The sequence below is a fragment of the Lutjanus erythropterus genome, chromosome 16 (genome assembly GCF_056507025.1).
Source record: "Lutjanus erythropterus isolate fLutEry1 chromosome 16, fLutEry1.hap2, whole genome shotgun sequence".
In the NCBI taxonomy this organism is placed as follows: domain Eukaryota; kingdom Metazoa; phylum Chordata; class Actinopteri; order Lutjaniformes; family Lutjanidae; genus Lutjanus; species Lutjanus erythropterus.
This window is the reverse complement of record NC_139332.1, coordinates 7,837,107-7,860,386: the sequence shown is the minus strand read 5'-3', so window position 1 is coordinate 7,860,386 and position 23,280 is coordinate 7,837,107. Positions and strand designations below refer to the sequence as shown.

The window sequence follows — 23,280 nt, the reverse complement described above, 5'->3', positions numbered from 1 at the left end:
ATTAATTTAACCAAAAAGACTTAGAAAGCCGTGTTGTCCACAGAGGCTCCACATCAGGGCTTACAGTATTATGTAATGACCCTGCATGACGACTCTAAGGTAAATCTCTTCTCATTGTAGGACAGTAGCCTTTGGATGTGATCCAAACTGAGTTCAGTGACTCAGAGGGCTGTTAAAATCACTACTCTCGGCCTTGAACTTTTCAATGTTATGAACTAAATTTACAGCCAGTAAAAATACAAAAGCAAGAAGGAAAAAAAAAGGATAAAAAATTTTACTGGTTGTCGTTTCACATGTAATTCTGGTTTTGGGGCACAAATACTAAACTACCTGGTTGTGCTGACAGTACGGTAAAAAATAATCACTCGTGCGTCATGTCATTTTCATTTTAAATTCATTTATTAAAAAATCCAGACAGCTCTTTAAATATTTGAGACGACATGCATGGGAGAATGGGGGCATTACAGTCATCAACCTTGTCATCCTGATGAAAAACAAAAAAAAAAAGCATGAACATTTGTATTTAAGACATGTTAGTCAACAAAACCATGTCCACTATGGAGAGAACCATCGAAGGGGGGACTTTGTGACGCTGGCTCTGATATGATGGACACGGATCATGATGTGGACGACAGCAAGTCTCAGCTGAATTTGGCTTTTGAAAAATCCATCTCTGGGTGCTGAGCCATGAACCTGCAGACACACAAGATGGAAGAGTCACACAGTTCCTACACATTTTCTGTACTTTTTGTAGGCTCAAATTTCCAGACATTTTGGTAGAGTTTTCAGACCATATTTTTCACCTAAGTATTTACTTTTTAAAATAATATCTCAAGCATAACTGGTTTGCTTTTGATTTCTCTTGCTTGTATATGTATAGTTAGTTGGCTTTTCCCTGCTGGGGAACAGGCAGGAAAACATTTTTACCTTTAGCTACAGCACCATCATCTGGCCAAAGAGTGAATTTTTTAAATGCTTTAAACAGGAAAACAATGCATGAACCCCTCTGAGATGACACCATCAGACAACACATTTGATTGGACAGACACCATGTGAACTTTGTGTCAATAAAACAACTCTGAGAGCAGCGATCTTGACTGCAGTAGTATTGTTTAACCCGTGTAAAACTATACAGGATCCTTAGAGGCAGCTTTAACAAGCTCAAAGAGGAAGTGGAGGTCAACACCACAACAGATATGTCTCCTCTGGTCTCAGCTGAGAGCAGCAGAGCAGGAAGACGGGTCATCTACCATCAACAGCGATAAGACAGCGGCCCCCACATGTGTCTCACAGCTAGCCAACATCCAGCTCTTATCTCAGTTACTACAGCTCTGAGTAATATTTAACATGATATATGTCACGGACCACTGACTCAGTGGAGGCTACTATTGCTAAAATGAGAGTGTCGTGTTCTGAACGTTCATCACATATGTTCACGAGGTTAATGCACCGGTTTAATACGACTCTTCAGTTCTAAGTATGGAGGAGTTGTAGCGGTTCTTTAATATGCAAATTAAACAGCATACTGGTGGTTTTATGTTTTAGCCCATTTATCATGAATGGGATATATTTAACTTTATGGCTAACCATTTTCTTTAAGTGCACCTTTTACTCTTCAGATGGCAGATCGGTTTCAGCTGATTTTACTGCAAAATCAGCTTGCAGAGACTTGAAACGCGTTTGACCAAGGTGATCTCACAACTCCACACCATCAGACTTTTTCATTTTCTAACTTTTACCATGCATTCAAAATCACATACTTTTTAAAAAAAAAAACATTTAGTGCACACTGCAGCTGCCCTAAAACAATATGTGCTGTTAAATGCAGTATGTGTACAATTAGAATATACCACTTTGTAATTTTTGCGTCTTTAACTTGCTCATACATCCATCGCAGTCTGTTTGAAGTAAAAAGAAAAAACGATATACACTCTCAGCTGCTCAGTCAATGCGATGCATCTTCCGATGCAGAGAGGATTGTGGGTACAATTAGCCAGAAAAGCATGCTGACTTGCACACCGTGAAATGCACCTGGATGCAGTAGGACATGCTAGGATCTTTTTGGCATACTGCATTTGACATACTAAATCTTTTTCAGTGATACTAAATAGTACGATAATATGAGCATTGGAATGTCTCCACAGTCTTCAGACCCAAACGACATGGACTCAAGTGACCTCCCATGAGGACATTTATCAGACTCACAAAGCTTCTGGAGACATTAAAGGCTTTATACAGCTTTTTCCACATATGCAGTAGTGCTCCTCAACCCCTGTAAAGGGACTCTGATCTGACTCTGAGTTTCCCTATAAATGCACCACCAACCGTAATTTGGAAAAGGCTCCCTATGGTTGCAACTGTGTTACAGCAACTTCACAAAAGATTAAGGCACTACGGCTGTGAGATTAATAGAATTTTATTTTTAATTTTGAAAACAGGATAATCGAGGTTAAACAATTATTGTGCCACATTCTGTTTTCCCAGCCCTTTTCCTTTTGTGACATGTTTAGTTCAGCTTAAGTCCTGATGACTCAAAGAGAGCCTTTGGTCAACGAGAGAGGTAAAACCAACTCAGCTGTTTGGAAACACTCGAGTTTCAAGGAGTCAGATCAGTCACAAGGACCGACTGACAATGTTTCTAAAATCTATGACTTCTTGTGTTAAATAATTGTGATCTCAATATTGACCCAAAAAAAAAAACAGGATAATTACTTTTGCCATAATCAAGCAGCCACCTAGTTATTTTCTGTGATGGATTACATTGTCACTGTGGAAAAATACCTTCCAGACACGAAAATGATCTGAAAACGATGGCTGTGTTGAGGGTAGGAAATAAATAATAAATTTTATGCATGGCATGAAAATGGCTGGGAGTAATATATACACAATGTGTAGTTAAAGGGCTAAAACATGCAAAACCATCTTTAAAGTGCACCAAAACCAAACTGGATCATCTAGAGGACCTGTGGTCTAAATAAGAGATATGCCACTATCATAAAGAGAAACTAAACTATTGAAAAGTGCCAGTTTGGTGCTCTGAAAGAGTAAAACAACTGACGTAGGGTAAGAGATTACATCTACATGTGTCTCCTTGAACCTGGTCAGGTCTGTGCCTGGCAGAAGATGGTACAGACGCCACGCTATCTTTTATTGCATGCAGTTACAGCAGGTGAGCCTGGCCTTGAGCAGAAAAATGTAACACTGAGGACAAAACTAGACAGACGGCCTTCAAATAAAGTCTTTATAATCCATAAGGCTTCTGTTAAACTGACGGTGGACACTGTCTGCTTTGTAGAGTCAGCCAATAAAACGTCTTAGATGTCAGCTGACAGAGAATAAAAAGATCTTTTAAAGTTTCATGATAACAAAAAACTGAGCGGGTGTGTGCTCTGTAGCACTGGAAACTCACTTTTTAAGAATGTCTTGTTTCTTCTGCTCTTCAGATGTAGGCAGGCCCATTGATTTCTGCCTCTGGTCGTACATCATCTTCTCCACCATCCCGCGTGTCTCTCCGTCCAGGTCTGACAGCTGCTCGACAGGAAAAACACACAGTGAGGACAGGGATGGATGTATAGGAGGCAGAACTCACCTACAGGCTTAAACTTGCTTTAAACATCTCTTACCTTTGAGTTCTCTGGACAGACTTTCTTGGTGTTGATTTCTGGGTCTGTGGTAACGATCCTGCTCCACCACTCCATTTTGTTAATCTGAAATTAAAGAATGTGATTAAGCTCAACAAATCCGCAGTTCTTACGTTTATTCAGACACAGACCAGTTGTTATAATCCGTCTCCAGTGACCCCGTTCGTACCTTTTCCAAGTGGACTGTAACAACTTTGCCGTCGTCGATGAGCCAGGAGCTTTCCTCCACCTTCACCTCGTTGTAAAACTGCCCATCAATAACAGGAGGGTGTCCCTTCAGGCCAACCTTGATGGAGCGTCGCTGGATGTCCACCACTACGTCTCTCCCCTTAATGCGGAAGTTGACATCAAAAGGCACTGACAGCTGTAGGAGGATGGAAAAATTTGTGCTGCGTGTTAGATTGTGTTTTATTAAAAACTACAACATCAAGCAGAAAGGACACGGAGGGTGGAATCACCTGCTGGTGCTGACTGGCAACATCAGCCCAGTTTCTCTCAATTTCTATGTGCATTTAAGTATCACATTAGAAAAAAAAAACTGCCTCAATTTCACGAAAACAGTTTTTACACTCGCTTAACGTGGAATTTGCCAAAAAGGAGTCAATGCATTTCACTGGAGATGGAAACACTTTTTCTGAATAAGTTCTGACATAGCAAGCCAAGGCGACGTTTCCAAACATTAGTCAGAGACTCTGCAGTCGACAGATTCTTCCAGTCGAGAATTCATTTTTACCCCCTTTATCAGTCAGCGTGCATTACAGTAACAGCTTACAAAAATGTACAGGGAGAACATTTCAATGAGGAATTAGAGGGAATCAAACAGATTTTTATATTAGTTGGTGCACTTATTAAAAAATATCCCCTGAGAAAGGGTTGAATGAGAGGTTGGTAAACAAGCTTCAACTAGGTTTTTTTTTTTAATCTGCGTCATTGTACACAGAGCAATGCAACAGCGTGACAGGCTCTAAACTTTACAAACCAAGTCTCTAAATCACCACAAACTACAAAACTAACTGATGGAAGCAGAGAGGAGTGATAGAAACAGAGCACAGCGGGACACGCTGTCAGTCACCTCATCCAGGTGCACCAGTAGAGCGCTCAGAGTAAGGTGACACTTGTTTGCTTGTTGTTTGTGTTTATTTTTTCCCCATTTACAGGCACATATTTTTATTGTTAGTGTCTGACAAGGATCGCGACAGTGAGAGACGTTATTTTAAAGACTAAGATACATTTTGTTGAACCAGATACAGCTGTCTAATTTCTCTTGCCAAACTCAACTTTTTTCATCATCGTCAGCTTCATTTAAACTTTACAGAAACTCAAAACTCAACAAAAAGTCTTGGTTCATTTTTCCACTGTCTCAACAATCACTGACTTTGCTTTGGTCGAGATAAATTCTTAATTCACTGTGCAAAGGAGCATGGAGCATGCAGTGCAGGTGATGCTGGACAGCAGCTGCAGCCTCGGGAGAGAAGCTCTGCAGGTCTGCTGATTTTATAACTGAACTATAGGAGATGCACACTTAAAACGTCTCTGACTGTGTGAAAATCTGATATTTTCACATCACAGATGACAAAGAATGGCAATAAAATGGCAGTAAAACATGCTCATGTAGGCTCATATCAGAATTTATTGTGATGCACTGCAGTGTAAAAAAAAGAAAAGAAAAAAAACCCAAAATCCTAGTCAGGGACAGCTCTATAGTGAACATTTAACTTACAAGACTGATCAACTGTTTCTTCCCCAAGAGAAGAAGAAGCTGTTTCAGCTGCCATGAATGACAAAAAAAAATTATTAAGCCATTTTTCTCTGGCCAAGGCAACGGTTTTTTTTTGTTCTTCCTCAAGATTTACTGATGGTTGGCAAAGAACTGGTTCGGTTTCTGGTTGACAAGCTCTACTTCTTCTCCTCTATTTATTACAGCCATGTGTATAATAGCATATACCATGGCCTTCTGATGAAACTGTGCTTTGCAGAGCCTAATTTATTTGTTGCAAACCAGTAGATGGAAACCTAATTTGCATTTCTTTTTTGCAACATTTCAAAAGTTTGCTCCAAGAAATCAGTGTGTGACAGTAATCCATGTAAATAAAACTACTTCTTATGACAAACCACTGTTTCTGTAAAATCATGCAGGTTTACACTGTGGGATGATTGCAGAAGTTGTGGTAATAAATGACATAAAAAAGTTATTAAACTGAATTTGGCCTGTAAAACAAACAAGATGTTATCATTAACAATTCATTGAACAAGCCTGGTTTAGGGGATGGAGCTTATAGGGAACATCTGACAGCAAAAGAAACTTTTTTTCCCTGACTTTCTGTACAACTTGTAAGAGCAGAGCACATGTCAACTGATGCAACACCTGCAGAACACATTGGACATGACAGAAAGGAGCTGCTGTTCTCGAGGGAAGACGCATGTCAGCAGTGTCCCCTTGAGTTGATGTGTGTCAACTGGCAATAATACATGTCAAGAAATGTAAGAGTGAGGGCTTGCACAGAAAACAACGATTAAAAGAGCTGTGACACACGTCATACACTGTTAGTGTGTGTTGCCCTTATAGCAGCTATCACTGATAGTTTTATAATAATAATGTATCACATGAGAAGATAAAAACAATGTGAAAGGGGTCACTTGTAGTGATGAACCTATAGAGAATTATTACCTGAATCTGCAGCTCCTCTCAGTTTTATGTAGTTTTATAGTGGGTTTCATGTCATTATTTAGCTGTCCAGCTGCAACTACTATGTTCTGGTTCACTGTGTCTGCTGTCAGTGTTATTTTTGGCCAACGAAGGAAACTGTTTTCAGAGAAGAAGGTAGAAACCAAAAACAGGACTCAAAGTTAGTTGATATTCCTTCCAAATGAATGATACTGCTGCATCCATAACTGCTAAATGCTTAAATAAGCATATGCTTAACAAGTTACGCATGTCAGCTTAAAAAGGTCATGATTTGTTGTGTTCACAACTTGTTTCTGTTGCCCCTACATGGCCACAAAATCAGTTATTACAGGTTTAAGAGAGGCACTTTTTTATAAACACTCCACAATGACAGATCTTCCCATCAAAGATTGAGGCATCAGGTGACAATTCTAGGCTGCGCTGTACCCTAAACTGTTGCTGTGGCATCAAATCAAATCAAATGTGGCACAGTGGGACAGGTCATAGGTTCAAATCCAATGTCTGACACAGCCTTTCTGCATGAAGTTTGCATGTTCTCCCTGTGCCTTCTGTATGTTGATTCTCCAGTCCGTAACCCTGAACAAGGTTCTTACTTGAAGTAGATCTGGAATTGGTCCCTAAGTGCTGCACAGTGGCTGCCCTCTGCTCCTAATCTTAGGATTGGTTTAACACAGAGACGAAAGAAAGCCAGAAAGCCAGTTCTGAAAGGAGATGTGGATCTGTCTGGTGATGTCAATGTTGAAGGTTTTTGGCAAAAATTTGGCTGTCTGAGCAACAAGATGATCAAAAATAATCTTCTCTGAAAGGTTTAGGAAACACTAGTTGGTGATGCAGATGTATTTCAGCATTTCAGAAGTGGTGAGTAAGAGCATCATCCTGATGAGTAAGAGCATTATCCTGAAGTCAAAATGCACTCACGTCAACTTCAGACAGGGTCTGTGTCCACTTGTAGTTCGGCAGGTCAGCTCCATTTCCTGAATTAGGCTTCAGTTTGTCTTTGTCCTTCTCATCCTCCTCTCCCTCTGAGTCAGACTGGAGAAATGAAGAAGATGGAAATTAAGATGAGCACGTCAGCAGAAACAGATTTTGCTGCTCATCAACAAATTATCTAACCGACATTTCACATAAAAATTGTCCAGCTGTGCACTCACCCCCTTCTCTTTGTCTGCTTTGTCAGATGACTTTTCTTCATTTGTCTTTTCATTGGCCTTTTTCTTCTCTTCATTCTTTTTCTAAAATATATAACACAAGAAATGAATTAAGTAATATTCCTAATAAAACAAAGGCAATGTGACAGAGCAAGAAGGGTCCTAGATTTTACCTTGTCGAGTTCAGACTGAAGTTTCTCTGCTTCTTCATCAGTCAGCTCCTGAATTCTGGGACCGTCATCGTTTTTCTTTTTCCTCTCTTCCTCTGCAAGCTTTGCTGCTCTTTCTGCTTTCTCTTTCATTTCCTTCTCCTGTTTCATCTGTTTTTCTTTGTGGGCCTTCAGCGCTAGCTTACTGTGGTGGGCAAAAGCATCTTTGACTAGCTGAAAGGAGGAGATGGTGAAAAATGAGAGTAAACTGAGGTGTCACTACATAGTACAGTATGGAGTCAAAGAAGATGCAGATACAGGAACATAGCTCACCTTCTCTGGAGCACCTGTATCACCACCAGTGAAGAAATCAGTTTTGCGGCGGAGGAAACTGAAAAATGTGTTTACCAACTGTAGAGGAAAAAAATAGGCAGTCACAAATTCCATCCCATAGATTATGACTTTCAGAATTTATTTCTTGTGCATTGTCGGCATGACTGGACCACATTAAATATGCTTAAACTTATTGGTCATCAAAGTAGATGTACTTATAGATTTATCATCTTCATGGTTAGTTTGAGCATCATCAGCATTAAATCTCACTTTCCCCCATCCTCCAGAACCCTCAATTATTTACTGCTTGATCCAACTGCAAGAATAGCATTAATGTAGTACAGCAAACTGCTGAACAAAATCATCATCATCCTTTAACAGATACTGCAAAATGATTAGTGGAATTAGTAATCTTTACAGCAAAATGTGTGTCCCCTGGGGAAAACACTATTACTAACATCATAGTGATGTGACATTTGTTATGCCAAAACAAAGATGTCTTTAGCACTAAAGCCCTTCATTATAAAGCTGTTTTGTCACACATTTGGATCCCTAGCCTAATTCAAATGTTCATAAATCCTTAGCAAAGACATACGAGGAGGGAAATTCAGATTCTTCTAGAAATTTCAGCCATTTGACACCACACTGACAAGACCCAGCATCTCAGAGCTACATACAGATATAACCGATGTTACTAATTCCTCCAGAAAATAGACACAATCAAAGTGTTAAAATGAGATTGTATTAAAATTTCGTGATGCTTTGTTGATCACATGTATGTCGAATTAAACAGAACACCCAATTGTTTAAAATCGCAATGTTATGGTCTGTAAAACAAAAGAGACTATTGATACCGTTAACAACATTTGCCAAATCCTGTAAAATAGTTAATAACGTTTGGTTTTACTGTACGTAAATGCTTAAAGGATAGGTCTACCTGCTAGCATAGAGGCTAACTACGTTAGCTTCAACGTTAGCACCGTAGCTTTAACAAGTCAACAGCCCACTGACTTACCTCTTGTACCCCTCCTTCGTGTTGCTGCGCCATAACAAGCAACATGCCGTCATACTTCTCTTCATCATCACCCATATTAGTGGATTATGAAAAGGCTTAATATAACGTTAGCTGTGAGATGACAAGCAAAAACTTGAGCTACAATGTGAGGCCCGTAGTCACGCTGCTCACTTCCTGGAAACAAACCCCGCCTGCACTTGTTTTGACCAATTGGAAGAATAGATTTTAAATGACAGCCTAAATATCCAATAAAGTGAGAGGACTGGTTCTGGGGAGGACTGAGGCGCCCAGGAAGAAAGAAGAATTTTCTAGAGGGGCAACCAAAAATGCATTTCCCCCTTGTCAATAGAATGATAGACCTTTAATTTAATTCTCAATTAAAAATTTTGAAATTATTATTATTGTTTCATTAATTTACAGTTGCCCTCATGAGTTCATGGCCACAGAGGACCTAAAAAGAAGATGAAGAAGAAGGTGACCATGTTGGCTTGAGCATCAACAGATAGAAGACTGTCTTTTTGGTCTTCACACAGTAGACCTTTTCACAGCAGCCATTCTGACATGACATAATAAGGTAAAGACAGGTGTCACCAATGATACTAATAATTAAGGTTTCATTCCATTCAGGTCAAACAGAGTCAGGGTGCTGTTATTGTGGATTATTGTGGCTCACTGGAAAGGCTCTGCTACACTAAATGGAACAAGACTTTAATTAGTATCATAAGTAACCTCTGTGTTTACCCTACTATTTCATATCTATATAATATATATATTGCCATTCAATGATTATTACTGATTTTTTGAAAACATAATCCACAGATTACTGGATAAGAAAGGTTGTTGCAGCACTGAATATGTAATTTGTGGATAATTTCTAGCTAACTAGCTAAGCCAGGTTCAGTCAGCATCCAGTGTAAAGTCCATTTTAGCACTGGTAGCTAGCTCCAGTTGTCTTCAGTGCCCACAGAGAAAATCTTTTTTTTTTTCTTTCATTTTTTGGTCTTCACATAGTTGTGTGTCTTTCTCTGTGGAAAATCTTTGGAATCAAAACCCAGCCAAGGCATGGCCAGCTAAAGGCACTGACCATATAGGTGGATGCCTAGGGAGCCAACTTCAGATGTGTGTTGGTCACCCTCAAAGGAAAGAATAGTAAAATAAAAATTTGCCCCTGGGCGCCCTTCCTCCCTTCGCCCTCCTTCATCCTCATATTCAGCCTTGTTATTCACAATGCTGTGATTGGGAGTTCTAAAAAAATGTTTTCTGTTTAGCAATTGGTCGATGTAAAACTCATGTGTTGTGATTGGCTGTTGTAAAAACCACCTGTGCTGTGATTACAGGTAAGTTGAGTACAGATCCACATTAGATAGTTGGTAAAATGTAACAAGATATTCCTTGTTTGTTAAATCATCAGTTTATTTGAGAAGTTATTGTAAATTATAATTTAAAAAAAAAAAAAAATATATATATATATATGTTTTTGTCTTGAAACCATTGCGGTGACTCATGTTGGTTCATATTTTTACTGTAGACTGAGTGGGTGGTGATGAGGCAGTCCTGGTGGAGTAGTGTGGTGGCGGTGGTGTTGGCAAGGCACCAAAACCTAATCTTGCTTAGATCAGCACAATGCCTGAAGCTGGCCATGAGCCAGGGTAAATTTGAATAAACCAGCTAATGTCAGCTGCTGCCGTTAACAGTTTCATCACTTTAATGGTCACAGATCAGATAGCTAGAGAGCTACCTCATTAATAATATATATATAATATTTTATATTTTAAAAAAAAAAAAATTATTTCTCAGATAAGATGTTGTGCATTCATGTGCAATCAACAAAAGCAGCGGGACAGTTTAACCAATTTAATGGTTTTGTGAAGAATAGAACAGCTACCAACCAAAAGTATTATGAACATTATACTGTATATTATGTATCATAAAATGTATTTTCATTCATTCAGTGTGACTCAGGACTATAGATCATAGATATTATCAGAAAGTGATATCCATAGGTGCTACTGGAGTTCACAGCTCTGTCTGTGACCTAGAATGCATATCTATGAACGGTGCATATATGAACTTTTTCAAGCTCAATTAAGCCTACTGTTTTTGGAGGATTTTTAGAACAGTTTGTCACCCTTCATCTTGACATGTGCAAGATGCTTGTAACAGGTAATCTTTAATTATTACAGGTAGGTAAACCTGATGAAGGCAGATTATGTGCCAGCGAATGAAATGACCTAGAAATTAAGTCAATTCTGAAACTGGAAGCACAGCTGTAATCTTCAAAACCTATAAAAAGAAATCACTGTGTTCTTTGATGCACATCCAAATGAGTGTAAGTGGGGCACAGGTCAGGTGGAGGCCTGTGCGTTGACCCCGTCAGTCCTTGATAGACTGGTACAGGGTGAGTTAATGACTGAGGTAAACATGATAAATGTCATTCACCCCGGCAGCTTCTGTATTTTTCACGTCTCTGTGCAGCTGCTCAGTTTAACTGGTCTTATCGCCGCCACGTGGAGGGAACCTAGATCCCTCGGCATGGGAAGTCCACGGTCACTGTTTTTTTTTTTTTTCCAAATGCAAATTTGGCTCAAAAAAGGAGGGTCAAGGCTGAGCTTGTCGTGAATCCTGATAAATAGGGCCTGAGCTTGTGGAGTCTTGTGTAGGCACATGTGACACTGATAGCATTCTGTGGACACTTTTTTCCTTCATGATGTTTCCTCTGGAAGACATTCCACACAGCACTTGCTCTGGTTACCAGGATCAGCATCCAAACACTATTCTTTACAACATCTTAAGCGGGAGGGAGAGCAGCTACCTCAACACAAACCTGAACCGCAACGCAACCACAGCACATAACTGCCACTGTGAGCAGAGGAGGACGGTTTGCCTCAAGGACCCAAAGGCCACCTGCCAAGTCGCCTCCAGCGTGCTGGTCAAAACCATCTGCTTTGTGCGAAGTTTACCATCCTTCAGTCAGCTTCCATCAGGAGATCAGTCATTGCTGTTAAGACACTGCTGGGTTCCTTTGTTTGTTCTGGGGCTAGCCCAAGAAAAGATAGTTTTTGAGGTGACCGATGCACCAAATTCAAGTATCCTCAGACAGATTCTGCTCGGACCAGGACTCACTGAACAGGAGGATGACCGACCAACGCTGGCTGAAGTCCACAGATTGAGAACTTGCTTGCATCATCTGTGGAATCTGGATCTCAGTCCAAAGGAATACGCTTACCTGAAGGGTGCTTTGTTGTTTAACCCAGGTAAGACACATTTTTATTAGTTTTTGAACACTTTTTGAATTGAACAGCAACGCTGATTAGTTTATTGGACATGTGATATGGTTGTTCTGTATGGAAGTATTTCATTCCAGTAAAAGAAAAACAGGTTAGCATCATGTTATAGCTTGAAAAGTTTACTGTTATTACAATATCCTTTTTCATGTTTTAACAAGACATTTTTATGTTATAACAAAATATTATAAAATACAACCTTTTCACGTTATAAGGAGGAACTTTTCTTATTATAACAAATACTATATATTTTGTTATAATGTGAAAAGTTTCAAGTTATAATGTGATTATTGGCAAAGTTGTTTCTGTAGGTATCGGAAGTTCAGGAACCACAGTTTTGGTGCCCAACCCTACTTATTGTATAACATAAAATGTTTCACATTTTACATTTCACATATCATATTACTAGCTATAACAAGAAACTTTTCTACCTACAACAATTTATCTTGTTAAAATGTGAAATGTTTCATGAGACATTTTGTTATAACAAAATAAATAGTATGTTACAACAAGAAAAGTTGTGATAAGTTTGTATGTCATAATAGCGTGAAAATATCTTGTTATAACAATAAACTTTTCATGTTATGACATGATCCTGATCTGTGATTGTATGTCCTGATCTGATATCACTTAATTTATGAGTGCCAATAAATAGTATGTTGTTATGTATTATATAGTAACAATGAGAAAAAAAAATTCTGGTTATAATGTGAGAACTTTGTATGTCATGATAACATAAAAATATCTTATTATGACCTGGAAAACAGATTTTCATAACAAACTTTTCATGTTAGAACATGATACTCGTGGCAACAATACACTGCTGTAGTTCCGATATTGATACCAGTAACAGGTATGCCAATGATACAGCCTAAACTGCTGGATTGGGTATCAGCGTGTACGTGAGTCTTTATGCTAATCTGACATCACTTAATTTAGCAGCAGCATCCCATACAACGATAGCAATGATACCACATCCATACGGGGTTAGCAGTATACAGCTCTTAAAAAAATAAGAATATAGTTCTATATATTTTTAAACATACTGGTACTGAATCAGTACTGGTATCACATGAAGTTAAAAGTTCAGATATCAGAAACAAATGGTATTGGAAAATCTCTAATATGTGATATGGACTTAAACAGAAACTTCTCATTATCTGTTACAGCTGTTGAAGGATTGACTACCTCGCTGTTCATTGAAGGCCTCCAACAGGAGGCTCAGAAGGCGCTCCAAGAAGTCATCCACCTCCTGCACCCGGAGGACCCCGTTCGCTTCAGCCACATCCTCCTCGCAGCTTCAGCCATTCAGACCATCAGCCACAGCCTGGTCACAGAGCTCTTCTTCAAGCCAGTCATTGGCAACACAAACATGTTACATTTATTAACAGAGATGCTGTTTGTGCATTAAGATCCCAGTGAGAAAGCCTTATGTGAGTGTTTTATACAGTGAACCTAGTTTGAGAAACAAACGAAATAAACCTTTTAATACATTTTTTGATTTGATGTGTTTTTAAGAATTGCATGACTTCTGAAAAAGCATAAAAATAAACACGTATTAAGAAAACGATCCTATTTTAGGTGTGTAATGGAGCAGCATGGCCTCATCATAAAAATGCATACTTTGACTCCCTCATGTGGCCATTTGTGGCAAACAAAAAGCAAACGTTCTTTTTTTTGTTTCACTTCATTTACTTTATTGTTTTTACAACGAGACATCGGTTAAAGAATGGCTTACACACACATTTGCTGAAAATATAAAGTACTATACCTTGGTGAAAGGCACAAGCATTACACTTTGGAACTCAGGAAACGTTTAGAGAAAATTGAATGAAAAGAAAATGCTATGCTTCAGCAAACAGTTCAACCAGCTCGGTATAATAAGAAGTCTATTAGCACAGTTAGAGTTAACCGTTTCTATGACACAGACACATTCATCACCTCCGAAAGAGTCGAGTTGCTTTTTCTGCTTCGTGGTCGAAACCAGAGCAACCAGTTTCACACCATTTCATTATAACCACCCCCGTGTTGCAGCCAAATCCTTGACTCAGATTTAGATCCTTCTAGTCTAATCTGCACAAGCGCACAATATGTCTATTAGCTACCCATGTGCATTAACTGATGGCACTACAATAGAAACCATAACCAGCAGTAACCATAATCTAATGCTGATAAGAAGGTGAATAAATTCCACTGAGTCAGCTGGCCAAATTCCCATCAGCACCCAGGAGCAAGAAAACAGACATTCACTTCATGAGTCAGCTTGGGATAATGTCACTAATAAATATTAGTTATAGCACATGATACAATCTAAAGTCTAGCTTCAGCTCACACCAGCTTTTAACAACATTCAATTTAAGACTGAGTTACAGACAGGACAGCCACAAACAGTACCCAGAATGCACCTGGTTAACTTACGAGCTATCTGCTTCATATGAGTTTCATGTTATTAATCCATGCTTTGGAAAAAAAAAAAACACAGTATTGTATAAACAAAATGAAAGTCACAATAGAAAAAAAAAGAATTTTGACAAAAAGCAAACAAACAAACAAAAAACTCAAGGTTCTCTTATAAGCTTTTCTGTACCTTTTTCTTAGGGAAAAAAAACAGATTTACTTACTTTCTTGCCAAGAGAAAACTATCTATAGTAAAAATGTATCAACAGCCGACAGCCAGTTAGCTTAGCTTAGCTTAGCATAAAGACTGGAGACAGGGAAAAAGCTAGCCTTTAAAACTCACTCATTAACATGTTATACCTCAGTGTTAATAAGTGCAGAAACTGAACTGTACAACCGTAACAATTTGCGCCAAGAAATAACGGGGTGCGTAACCTGCAATAAAACGTCAAAATTCTTTATACGGAATAAACAAACAAAGCAAAATGTGTTATTTAAATGCACAAAGACAAAATCTGACATCGATGGGGGTTAGTGTGGGGTCACAGAAGTTTTCATCTTCATTTTTAAACTGCCAAAGCTGATAAAAATCTGTCTGACATGAGTCAAGCAGAAATTCTGTCCATGAACGAGGTAATATCGAAGTTTTATTCCCATTTTGTTTAGTCACTCTCTGACGTTTATGACATATCCTTTGTTTTCCTGAGTAATTACCAGCTAGCAAGAAAATACACTGTTATCTGGAATAAATTATGGATTCCTCTGGGTTTGATCAATGTTGGGATAATATGGAAATGCTTTAATGAGTTTCAGAGCGCTGTGAGTACCCGGATGTTGTACTAAAAAAACGGCCACGGAACGCTGAACACTTCTTGCCCTCAAAAGTCGCCATCTTGTCTACGTAGCAGAAGAGGCGGAGCTACCAAACTTGTGAAACACGGTAGACCAGGTGGTTGAGGAAGCGGTAAACACTGAATTATACAGATATAAGTCATGCATTTATTTCTGTCATTAAGTACCACTATACTGCTGTTGGATTGAAGCCAGCAACACGTTTATTTGGTCGAGTTTTGGTGCATTTTCAGCCGGTAGGTGGAGGGAGGGCTGGCCCATGGCGTATTTTTAACCTCCTGAGAAACAGAGGGCAACTAAAAGCGAATAAAATTAAAAGGACGTTGGTGTTGAATGAACTCAAATTGAACATGAATGAATAAACAAGCCGAGAGATGTTTTGGCAAGTGGCAGTAAAGTTCACCCCAGTGGTATTTCTGGTAATGGCCATCCTCGATTTGAGACAGCACTACACTGTCGAAATTCGCGCACTATGCAAGTGAGTACATAGTGTGCAAAGTGTACTAGATAACTGTGTACTAACGGAAGTATCCAAAGCGAGACACAGTATTTGTTACCAGGCTAGCTGTTTCCAGACTATATGGTAGGATAAGCTAAGCTAACTGGCTGTAGCGTGTAACCTGCAGCAAGAAAGCAAATAAGCAAATTTCCAAAAATATACCACTATGCACACAGAAAAAAAAACTCCACCCAATATTACAATTACAGGATTTTGAACAATTGTATAAAACAGCTTTGTCTTCCTGACAATTATTGTTAATTCATCCTTACACTATTGGCACTTTTAGGTATTCTTAACATCAGTATGAAACACAATAATGGAAACTATCAGAACATAATTTCGGATCATTAATCTTGAGTCACTCGTGTACATAATATGATACATAACCACTTAATTAAAAGAACACACAAATTTGTTTAAAATCAAATCTATGATGGTGAAATGTGTCAAAAAATAAAAAACTCTGTATTTTATTTTTACAGAGCTGAATCCAAATGTCCCTTACATAACAACAGCAGAATAATCTGACCAGGTCAGGTTTCGTGAACATAACTCAGTTCTCCTTCAAGGACGAGGGGACGGTTGACCGTGATACAATATCTATGAGCCACCAAGAGCTGCTGGTGATATCAATAAAGCAATCCTTCAAACGTACACATAATATTTATCAACCATAAATATCTACACACAGAGCCCTGAGTTCATTGAAGTCCTTCAGACAATGTGAATTTTCACATTTTCATGGCTCGGCTTTGCAAACAGCGATGCCATTGTCTCTACAAAGAGCTTGGCTCAGCCATAGACTCCTGTGCAAGTAGTGTCGCCTTTCAACGTCCCATATGTGACCTTGTGGACACAGCATGACAAATAATTCAAGCATAGATCGCCAGCGTGCTGCAGGAATCATGTTCTCACAGAGGTGCGAATTAATGGGACACCTGAAGAATTCGTTTCTGTGGGAGAGTAGGCTGTTGGAGAGCTAGAGGTGTGACCTGTGAGACCAAAAAGAGGACAGAAAAAAACATGGTAATTCCTTAACATTCATCTGAACAGGAGAACAAATATTAGTTCCCTTTCTCTACCACTCTATCTCTATTCACAGTGCCCTGCAACTTGAAATCATTTTACAGTCAAATCTGGGATATTTTAATAATAAAAAAAAAGACAACAGTATGTTGGACAGATGAAAAATAGAAGAGCTTTTGTATCATTTTTTTCAGACTTTCAGACAAAGAAACGCAGCGATGCACCAGCAAAGGCAGAGAAGAAGAAGACTGCTGTGTTCAAAATCAAACTAACATATTAGTCAGTATTCATACCAAGTTTAGCTGCAACAATTAATCGATTATTAAATCAATCTTTAACTTTTTTAATAATCTATTAACTGGTTTTATTTATTTTTTTTAAGGAAAAAAAAAGTCAAATTTCTCTGATTTCAGCTTCTTAAATGCAAATATTTTCTGATTTCTTTACTCCTGAACTGAATATCTTTGGGTTGTTAGTAAAACAAGACATTTGGGGACGTCATCTTGGGCTTTAGGACACATTGATATGACAAGTATGTGGACTTAATGAACGCAAGACATTCCAGGATGTAGATTACCAAAATCTTCTGAATATGTGCTGTGAGCTTACTGGACATACTCTGCCAACCCATAATGCATTGCTGTCTTCAAACTGCACAGTGGTGAAGTCCCAGGCAGACAGCTCTTGTAGGACACTGTGGCTGATTCGGTTAAATAAAATAAGTAAGAATGATGGCGGGTGAAAGTGAGGCAGCAGATACTCAGAATGTTAACATACAGTTAGGAGGAAAAATATGTGAGCTGACATATAAAATGTACTAGGGAGGCTGGATTTGGTAAAAAAAAAAAAAAAAAAAAAGTCATATTGTGATTACTTTGACCAAAATTGCGATTCTGATTTGCAAAATGTTTAGCGAAAATGATCAGTTCTGAATTACAACTGTCATGGTCACTGAAAAAAGAAAAGAAATAATAAAAAATTGTGATGATGAGAGATTAATTGAGATTTATTAGGCCTGGTCATCTCTTCAGCACTACAGTACCTCATTATAATGCTGACTATCACGTCCCCTTGACCGCCTTTGCTTTAGTGTCTCACTTCATGTCAAACTCTTCCTTCCTTATTTTTGTCACAGCACAGCCAAGCTCCGATGACACATCACAGTAGCAGGTGAACAGGTTGCAGTCATCAAGTTCAAACAAGCCATTTATGACACAATGTTTCAGTTGAGAGGCTTCAATTAATCCCATTTTGAATATTTGCACGAGCAAACAAAATGTAAGAAAGACTCAGGATAAGATTACAAAAATGTTCCTGCATGAAGGCTGTTATTGTTTTATCATATTCTTATCTTTTCATCGGCATTCGCAGATAAAAATCTTGCACACTGTTTGTAATTTTACAACAGTTGAGACATGCACTACAGTGTCCATACAGGAGCCTGTACATCCTGTAGCCTCTTAGCTTTGGCTCACTTCTCTGACGAAAATGATTTACATCTTCATCTGTCACTGGTGCAGCCATATGGATTGGTTCAGGTTATGTTTTAACTTAACTTCTATGTTCATTTGCTAGAAGTTAGTCCACATATGAATAATTTTTCCCATGACGCACAAATCCTTCTGTTGTTTGGGTTGCTTCTGTTATGTTTGACCCACTAAATGTTAACAAATCACACAATAGTTTACACGGAAGAAGATCAAGAGATCAAATATTTTTTCAGGCATATTCATACAATTCATTTGTGCAAACTCACTAATCTCAATAGACTACATGATTAAAAAGAATAAGTTTAACTGCATAATTCATGCTTACTGTACTGAGAATCACTTTAATGAAGCATACTGTGTATGTTCTGTTTTATTCAAACGTGCATTAACATGTGTTGTATGGTACAAAATGTTATTGAATAGCTAGTTCTAATCACACAATAACCAGTAGTCAAACACCTGCACCTGGCCGTTTCTGCCATAAAAGACACACAGGTCATGTCCTCTGCATTTATTCTGGGTAATAAAGGTGTTTCAGAAACTGGATGAAGGGAGTTTACAATCTACATTTAAAAAGTTACACAGTAAGGGTGCTTTATAGATTAGGTCTGGTATGTTTAGGATCAATATATTTAAATTTAACTACTTTAGACAAACAAAATAAATACATAAGGGGTTTGGTGTTTATTTCATTTAAAGTAGTGTAGAGAAACAGCATTTTTAAGCCCGTGGCTCTCAAACTGGAGGGTGCATTCATGACAAAGAGGAAAAATGTAGAAAATGTTTTTTAAAAAATCTAAATCCTCAGGGAACAGTGACCGTACAAGCGTGTGCTGGTGCTTGACAGGCAATCAAAATACAGATGTACATTTTTTCACAATGAGTGAGACAGGGAAGGAAAAACAGGTGAAGCCCAATAAACACGAGTCAAATTTGACATGAGTCGTGCTTTCAAGTTCCCCTTCAGTGTAGTGAGAGAGATGTGTGTCTTTTGTGTTGAATAACTCTGAATGTTTAATTTAATTTGATTTGATTTATGTGCAGCAGGTATGACTTTTTTTTTGGCATGACAGAAAAAGTTCGAGAACCACTGATTTAAGTCCTACTTCCACTACACAGTAAAGCTCAACTTTACTCTACTTGCTTTTGGTACTTGTATTTCGTTTCTCAACTGCAGACAGTACTCCTTCAACATGAGCAGAGCTGATTGTTGGGAAACAACACACACACCATGAGTGCTTTGGTCTTGAGAAGCTACAGCCTTTATTTATTCACTGACAAACTATAACCTACACAGTATATTTACTGCCAAATGGACAAGACTGACAAGACCAGACAGCTCACCTTTTCCTCTGCTCAGTTCAATTTCACCGTCACTCTCTGTCGCATTATCACTGTCTCTCTCACTATGGACACAAAGAGGAGCTCAACTCCTCTTTTAACAGAGGTTATGAAGAGATGATGTTCTTGATACACCTGCACAGAGTCAACTGACCACGGTGTGGTTTTGCAGGCTGCCTTTTTTTGAGTGTATAAAAACAATGTGGTTGCTATTGATGTTAGCTTGGGTATTTTGGACGTTGTGCCAGACACCCAAATGTCAAGCAAGCAACCAGTGGCCTGCAGTGTTTTTATGTCACCTTTTAGTAACGGCTCAGCTCTCTTGGAACCTCAACCGAAGTGACAACAAAAAAAAAAAATACAGGGTACTATCTGTGATGGAAAGCTGAAAAAGAGTGTGTAGAGTTGAGTCAAATCGAACTGTACCACAGTGGAAATGCCACTTTACATAATCAGCAATTATTTAATGATTTCTTTACTCCTCTCTGATTGCAAACTGAATATATTTGGGCAAAACAAGGTATTCCAAGACCTCACCTTGAGTTTTGGGGAACACTGTTAGACATTTTTCAACACTGTCTTACATTTTACAGACCAAAGAACTAATTGGTCATTGGATCATAGTGTTTAAAGACATCTACACTTAAGTGGATAAATTTAGTATGAAAAATCCAAATGTAGATAAAAAGAAAAAAATCATATCTCAAGGTCAAGTGCATTTTGGGGACTCATTACCCCATTATTTCTAAATTCATTATTTCTAAAATCTTGGCTAGGCTGCTGCACCTGTACAAAGAGACATGCTGTCTGTTCAAAACAAAAATGATTTTTATCAAAAAACCAAGGCATAAGTTGATTGTATTGCAATATTTAGTGTGGAAAATTAACTTATAATTCAGAATGTTTGTCTAGTCAGAAGTAAAAGTGGATGTTAGAAGTCAGAACAGAGTTTATCAGGAAGTTAAACCAGTGTTACCAGGCTATGTGTGATGAAAACAAACTCGGCCACTGTTGGCACATACATGCATGATGGATTTCCCCTGTTATAACAGCCAAGTTGAGGAAAACAAGCACCTCATTCAAGGTCACTACATAAAACAGTAAAACGTGAATAACATTTAATTCAAGCCACAACTGTACATCTTGTTCATGTAAAGCAACAGTATATGTTTCAATATATGTATGTAATATAACATAACAAAGATATATTTCTTACCTCCATTGTTCCTCCAAATCTCTCTGGCACACTTGTCAGAGGAGGTCAGTTCAGATATTTGAATGTTTGGATTTGATTTGTAGTCATCTTGAGGAAACAGAGAAAATGAGAGGGATGTTTACTTGATGGCAGATAAGCTGCTGGCGTCTCAGAGGTATGGCGGAGTTAAGAAGAGAAAACTACAACTTACTGTTGTTGCTGAATGAAAAGGAATCGCTCTCCCTCATCGTCTCGTTCCCGCTGTCCGACAGCGTCCTCTCCCTCCTGGACATGGGCGGCCTCTTCTTCGTGCTCTTGCGGGTGCTGATGCGGATGATGCCTCGCACCAGCCGACATTCGGCCTCCTGCTCGTCCATTTTGTGCTCCTCCGCCAGCGAGTTGATGAGTTGATTGATGGCTTTGCTCTTCCTCAGAAACACAGAGTCCGAGGTGCACCTGGCCAACTCCTCGATCTGATATTCGGAGTAGAGCTCCAGCAGCTTCTTGGTGATCAGAGAGTCCACGTTCTCCTCGCCGTCCTCCCAGTCGTCAAACCTCATGGACTCGTGCAGGGATGGGTGGCTGGGCTGCGTTGGACCACTCGACGGAGGTGCATATGATGGAGATGTGGTTTCAATATCCAAATACTCTCTCTGACTGTCAACTTTGACTCCAGCGATGCGGACGTCCCCTAGCCAGTCTGTGGCGTCCTCTTCTTTGTTGTCTCCTGCGTTCATGGCTCGGAGGCTCACCTTCTCCGGCTCATCTGGGGAGCTCTCATTTGGCGCCAGGCATGGAGCGAGGATGGAACGCTGGCAGACCCTGTACAGGCCGCAGGTGAGCACGCTGCAGAAAAAGGTCCTGCAGCTCCTCGGAGAAGCGCAGGGATTGCAGGTTTGCGTCCCAGAGGGAGGGTCAGCTGAGCCAGGAATAAAGCCAAGGGTCTCACAATCCTTTCCATTAGCATCTTTGAGGTGGGCTTTGTGGACTGTCTTTGGCTCTGGGGTAGGAAGCCTCTCTTCCACTGGGTCCACACAGCGCTCCTCATAGGACGACCTCTGGCTGCTGCTCCGGCTGGGTGCATGCCTGTAGCTGCTGCCAGGCCCGGAGCTGTGTCTCAGACTTCCAGCAACACTGTTGGACATGACTGGCTCCAAGGTCTGGACAAGCGTGAAAGAAAATGAGGTCAACTGAGATGTAACTAAATGGTAAGACGGTGTTGAAATGGCATCTCTAAACAAACTGCCTGTTGTCATTCCAATCTGCCAGGCAGAACTTAAAATCACTTGCAGTCACCTGAGGGCATCTCATCTTCAAAACAAATGTGAAACTACTATCCCCAGGTGGAAGCTAAAGTCACCCAACTGGTTCTCTGGAGGATGTGTAAGCAGCACACAGTCAGACAACATTCACATATCAAATTCACTGTATGATGTCATGGAGAGTTCTGAAAATGAACTCCAGGTTTCATTGTAACTGTTACAATTAAGAGGAAAATATATATGGTCAGTAAAATAAGTCCATTCGTTCACACCCATCTCTTGTGTTTACGCTGAGAGGCTGAATAAAAACACACCAAATTCCATTTATAAATCATGCAATTTAATGCCCTCTTGCTCACAGGACGAGGCTTAATGACCAACTAGAGTTCTTACTCATTTATCTGTTTGTCATTTTGAGTTCCGCATCTGTTTAATGTAAGTGGGTAAATTTAGTTGGTTGTTAGCTGTAACTATTTTGGCTATTTTGATGACAGCCACAGCTAACCTGTGTAAAAACACATTTTTTATTAGGGTAAGCAATCACTCTTGTAGACTGAATGAATGCCGAAGTGAAGAATAAGAGTAATTGAATTTTAAGTAACATTCGGTTATGTTCTGCAGGTTATACATATTCATTGAAAGCGTAACAAATTTTAAATTGCCAGCTTCTCGGAAAGCACCTGGCGTTCCGTGCCATGACGACGTGTTGGGACTAATGTTTACAGTAGTCATTCCATGTATTTAGCTAGTAAACAAACAAGTGAAATGAGAACATTATGGTGCTTTTCCCCACATTTAACCACTATCAATAATTCCACGTTGTTGTTTGAAGAACATTCAAAACTACGGTCCCTTTCGTGAATAAAAATGATTTTCACTTTCATGGCGACTTGTCATCGCGGCTCTTTCCTCCATTAGAGGACTTATGAACTTGTCTCTAAACATTACTCACAGCGTAC

At 39.2% G+C, this 23,280-nt stretch overlaps 3 protein-coding genes across 3 annotated transcripts; 1 reads left to right on the top strand and 2 right to left on the bottom strand.

The window, feature by feature from the left end:
- Positions 1-467: 467 nt before the first annotated feature.
- nudc (nudC nuclear distribution protein) lies at positions 468-9,164 on the bottom strand. Its single transcript, XM_084739697.1, has 9 exons — positions 8,973-9,164; positions 7,958-8,035; positions 7,649-7,858; positions 7,479-7,559; positions 7,246-7,359; positions 3,811-4,005; positions 3,624-3,707; positions 3,410-3,528; positions 468-693 (listed from the first exon to the last, which is right to left on the bottom strand). The coding sequence occupies exons 1-9, from the start codon at positions 9,045-9,047 to the stop codon at positions 642-644; spliced, it is 1,008 nt and encodes a 335-aa protein (XP_084595823.1). The 5' UTR covers positions 9,048-9,164; the 3' UTR covers positions 468-641.
- A 2,492-nt stretch (positions 9,165-11,656) lies between these two features.
- LOC146312697 (nuclear receptor subfamily 0 group B member 2-like) lies at positions 11,657-13,846 on the top strand. Its single transcript, XM_084738840.1, has 2 exons — positions 11,657-12,226; positions 13,426-13,846. Exons 1-2 carry the CDS (start codon positions 11,677-11,679, stop codon positions 13,665-13,667), a joined length of 792 nt encoding a protein of 263 aa, XP_084594966.1. The 5' UTR covers positions 11,657-11,676; the 3' UTR covers positions 13,668-13,846.
- A 2,071-nt stretch (positions 13,847-15,917) lies between these two features.
- LOC146312696 (keratinocyte differentiation factor 1-like) lies at positions 15,918-22,213 on the bottom strand. Its single transcript, XM_084739076.1, has 3 exons — positions 21,271-22,213; positions 21,081-21,167; positions 15,918-16,999 (listed from the first exon to the last, which is right to left on the bottom strand). Exons 1-3 carry the CDS (start codon positions 22,202-22,204, stop codon positions 16,911-16,913), a joined length of 1,110 nt encoding a protein of 369 aa, XP_084595202.1. The 5' UTR covers positions 22,205-22,213; the 3' UTR covers positions 15,918-16,910.
- Positions 22,214-23,280: the final 1,067 nt, after the last annotated feature.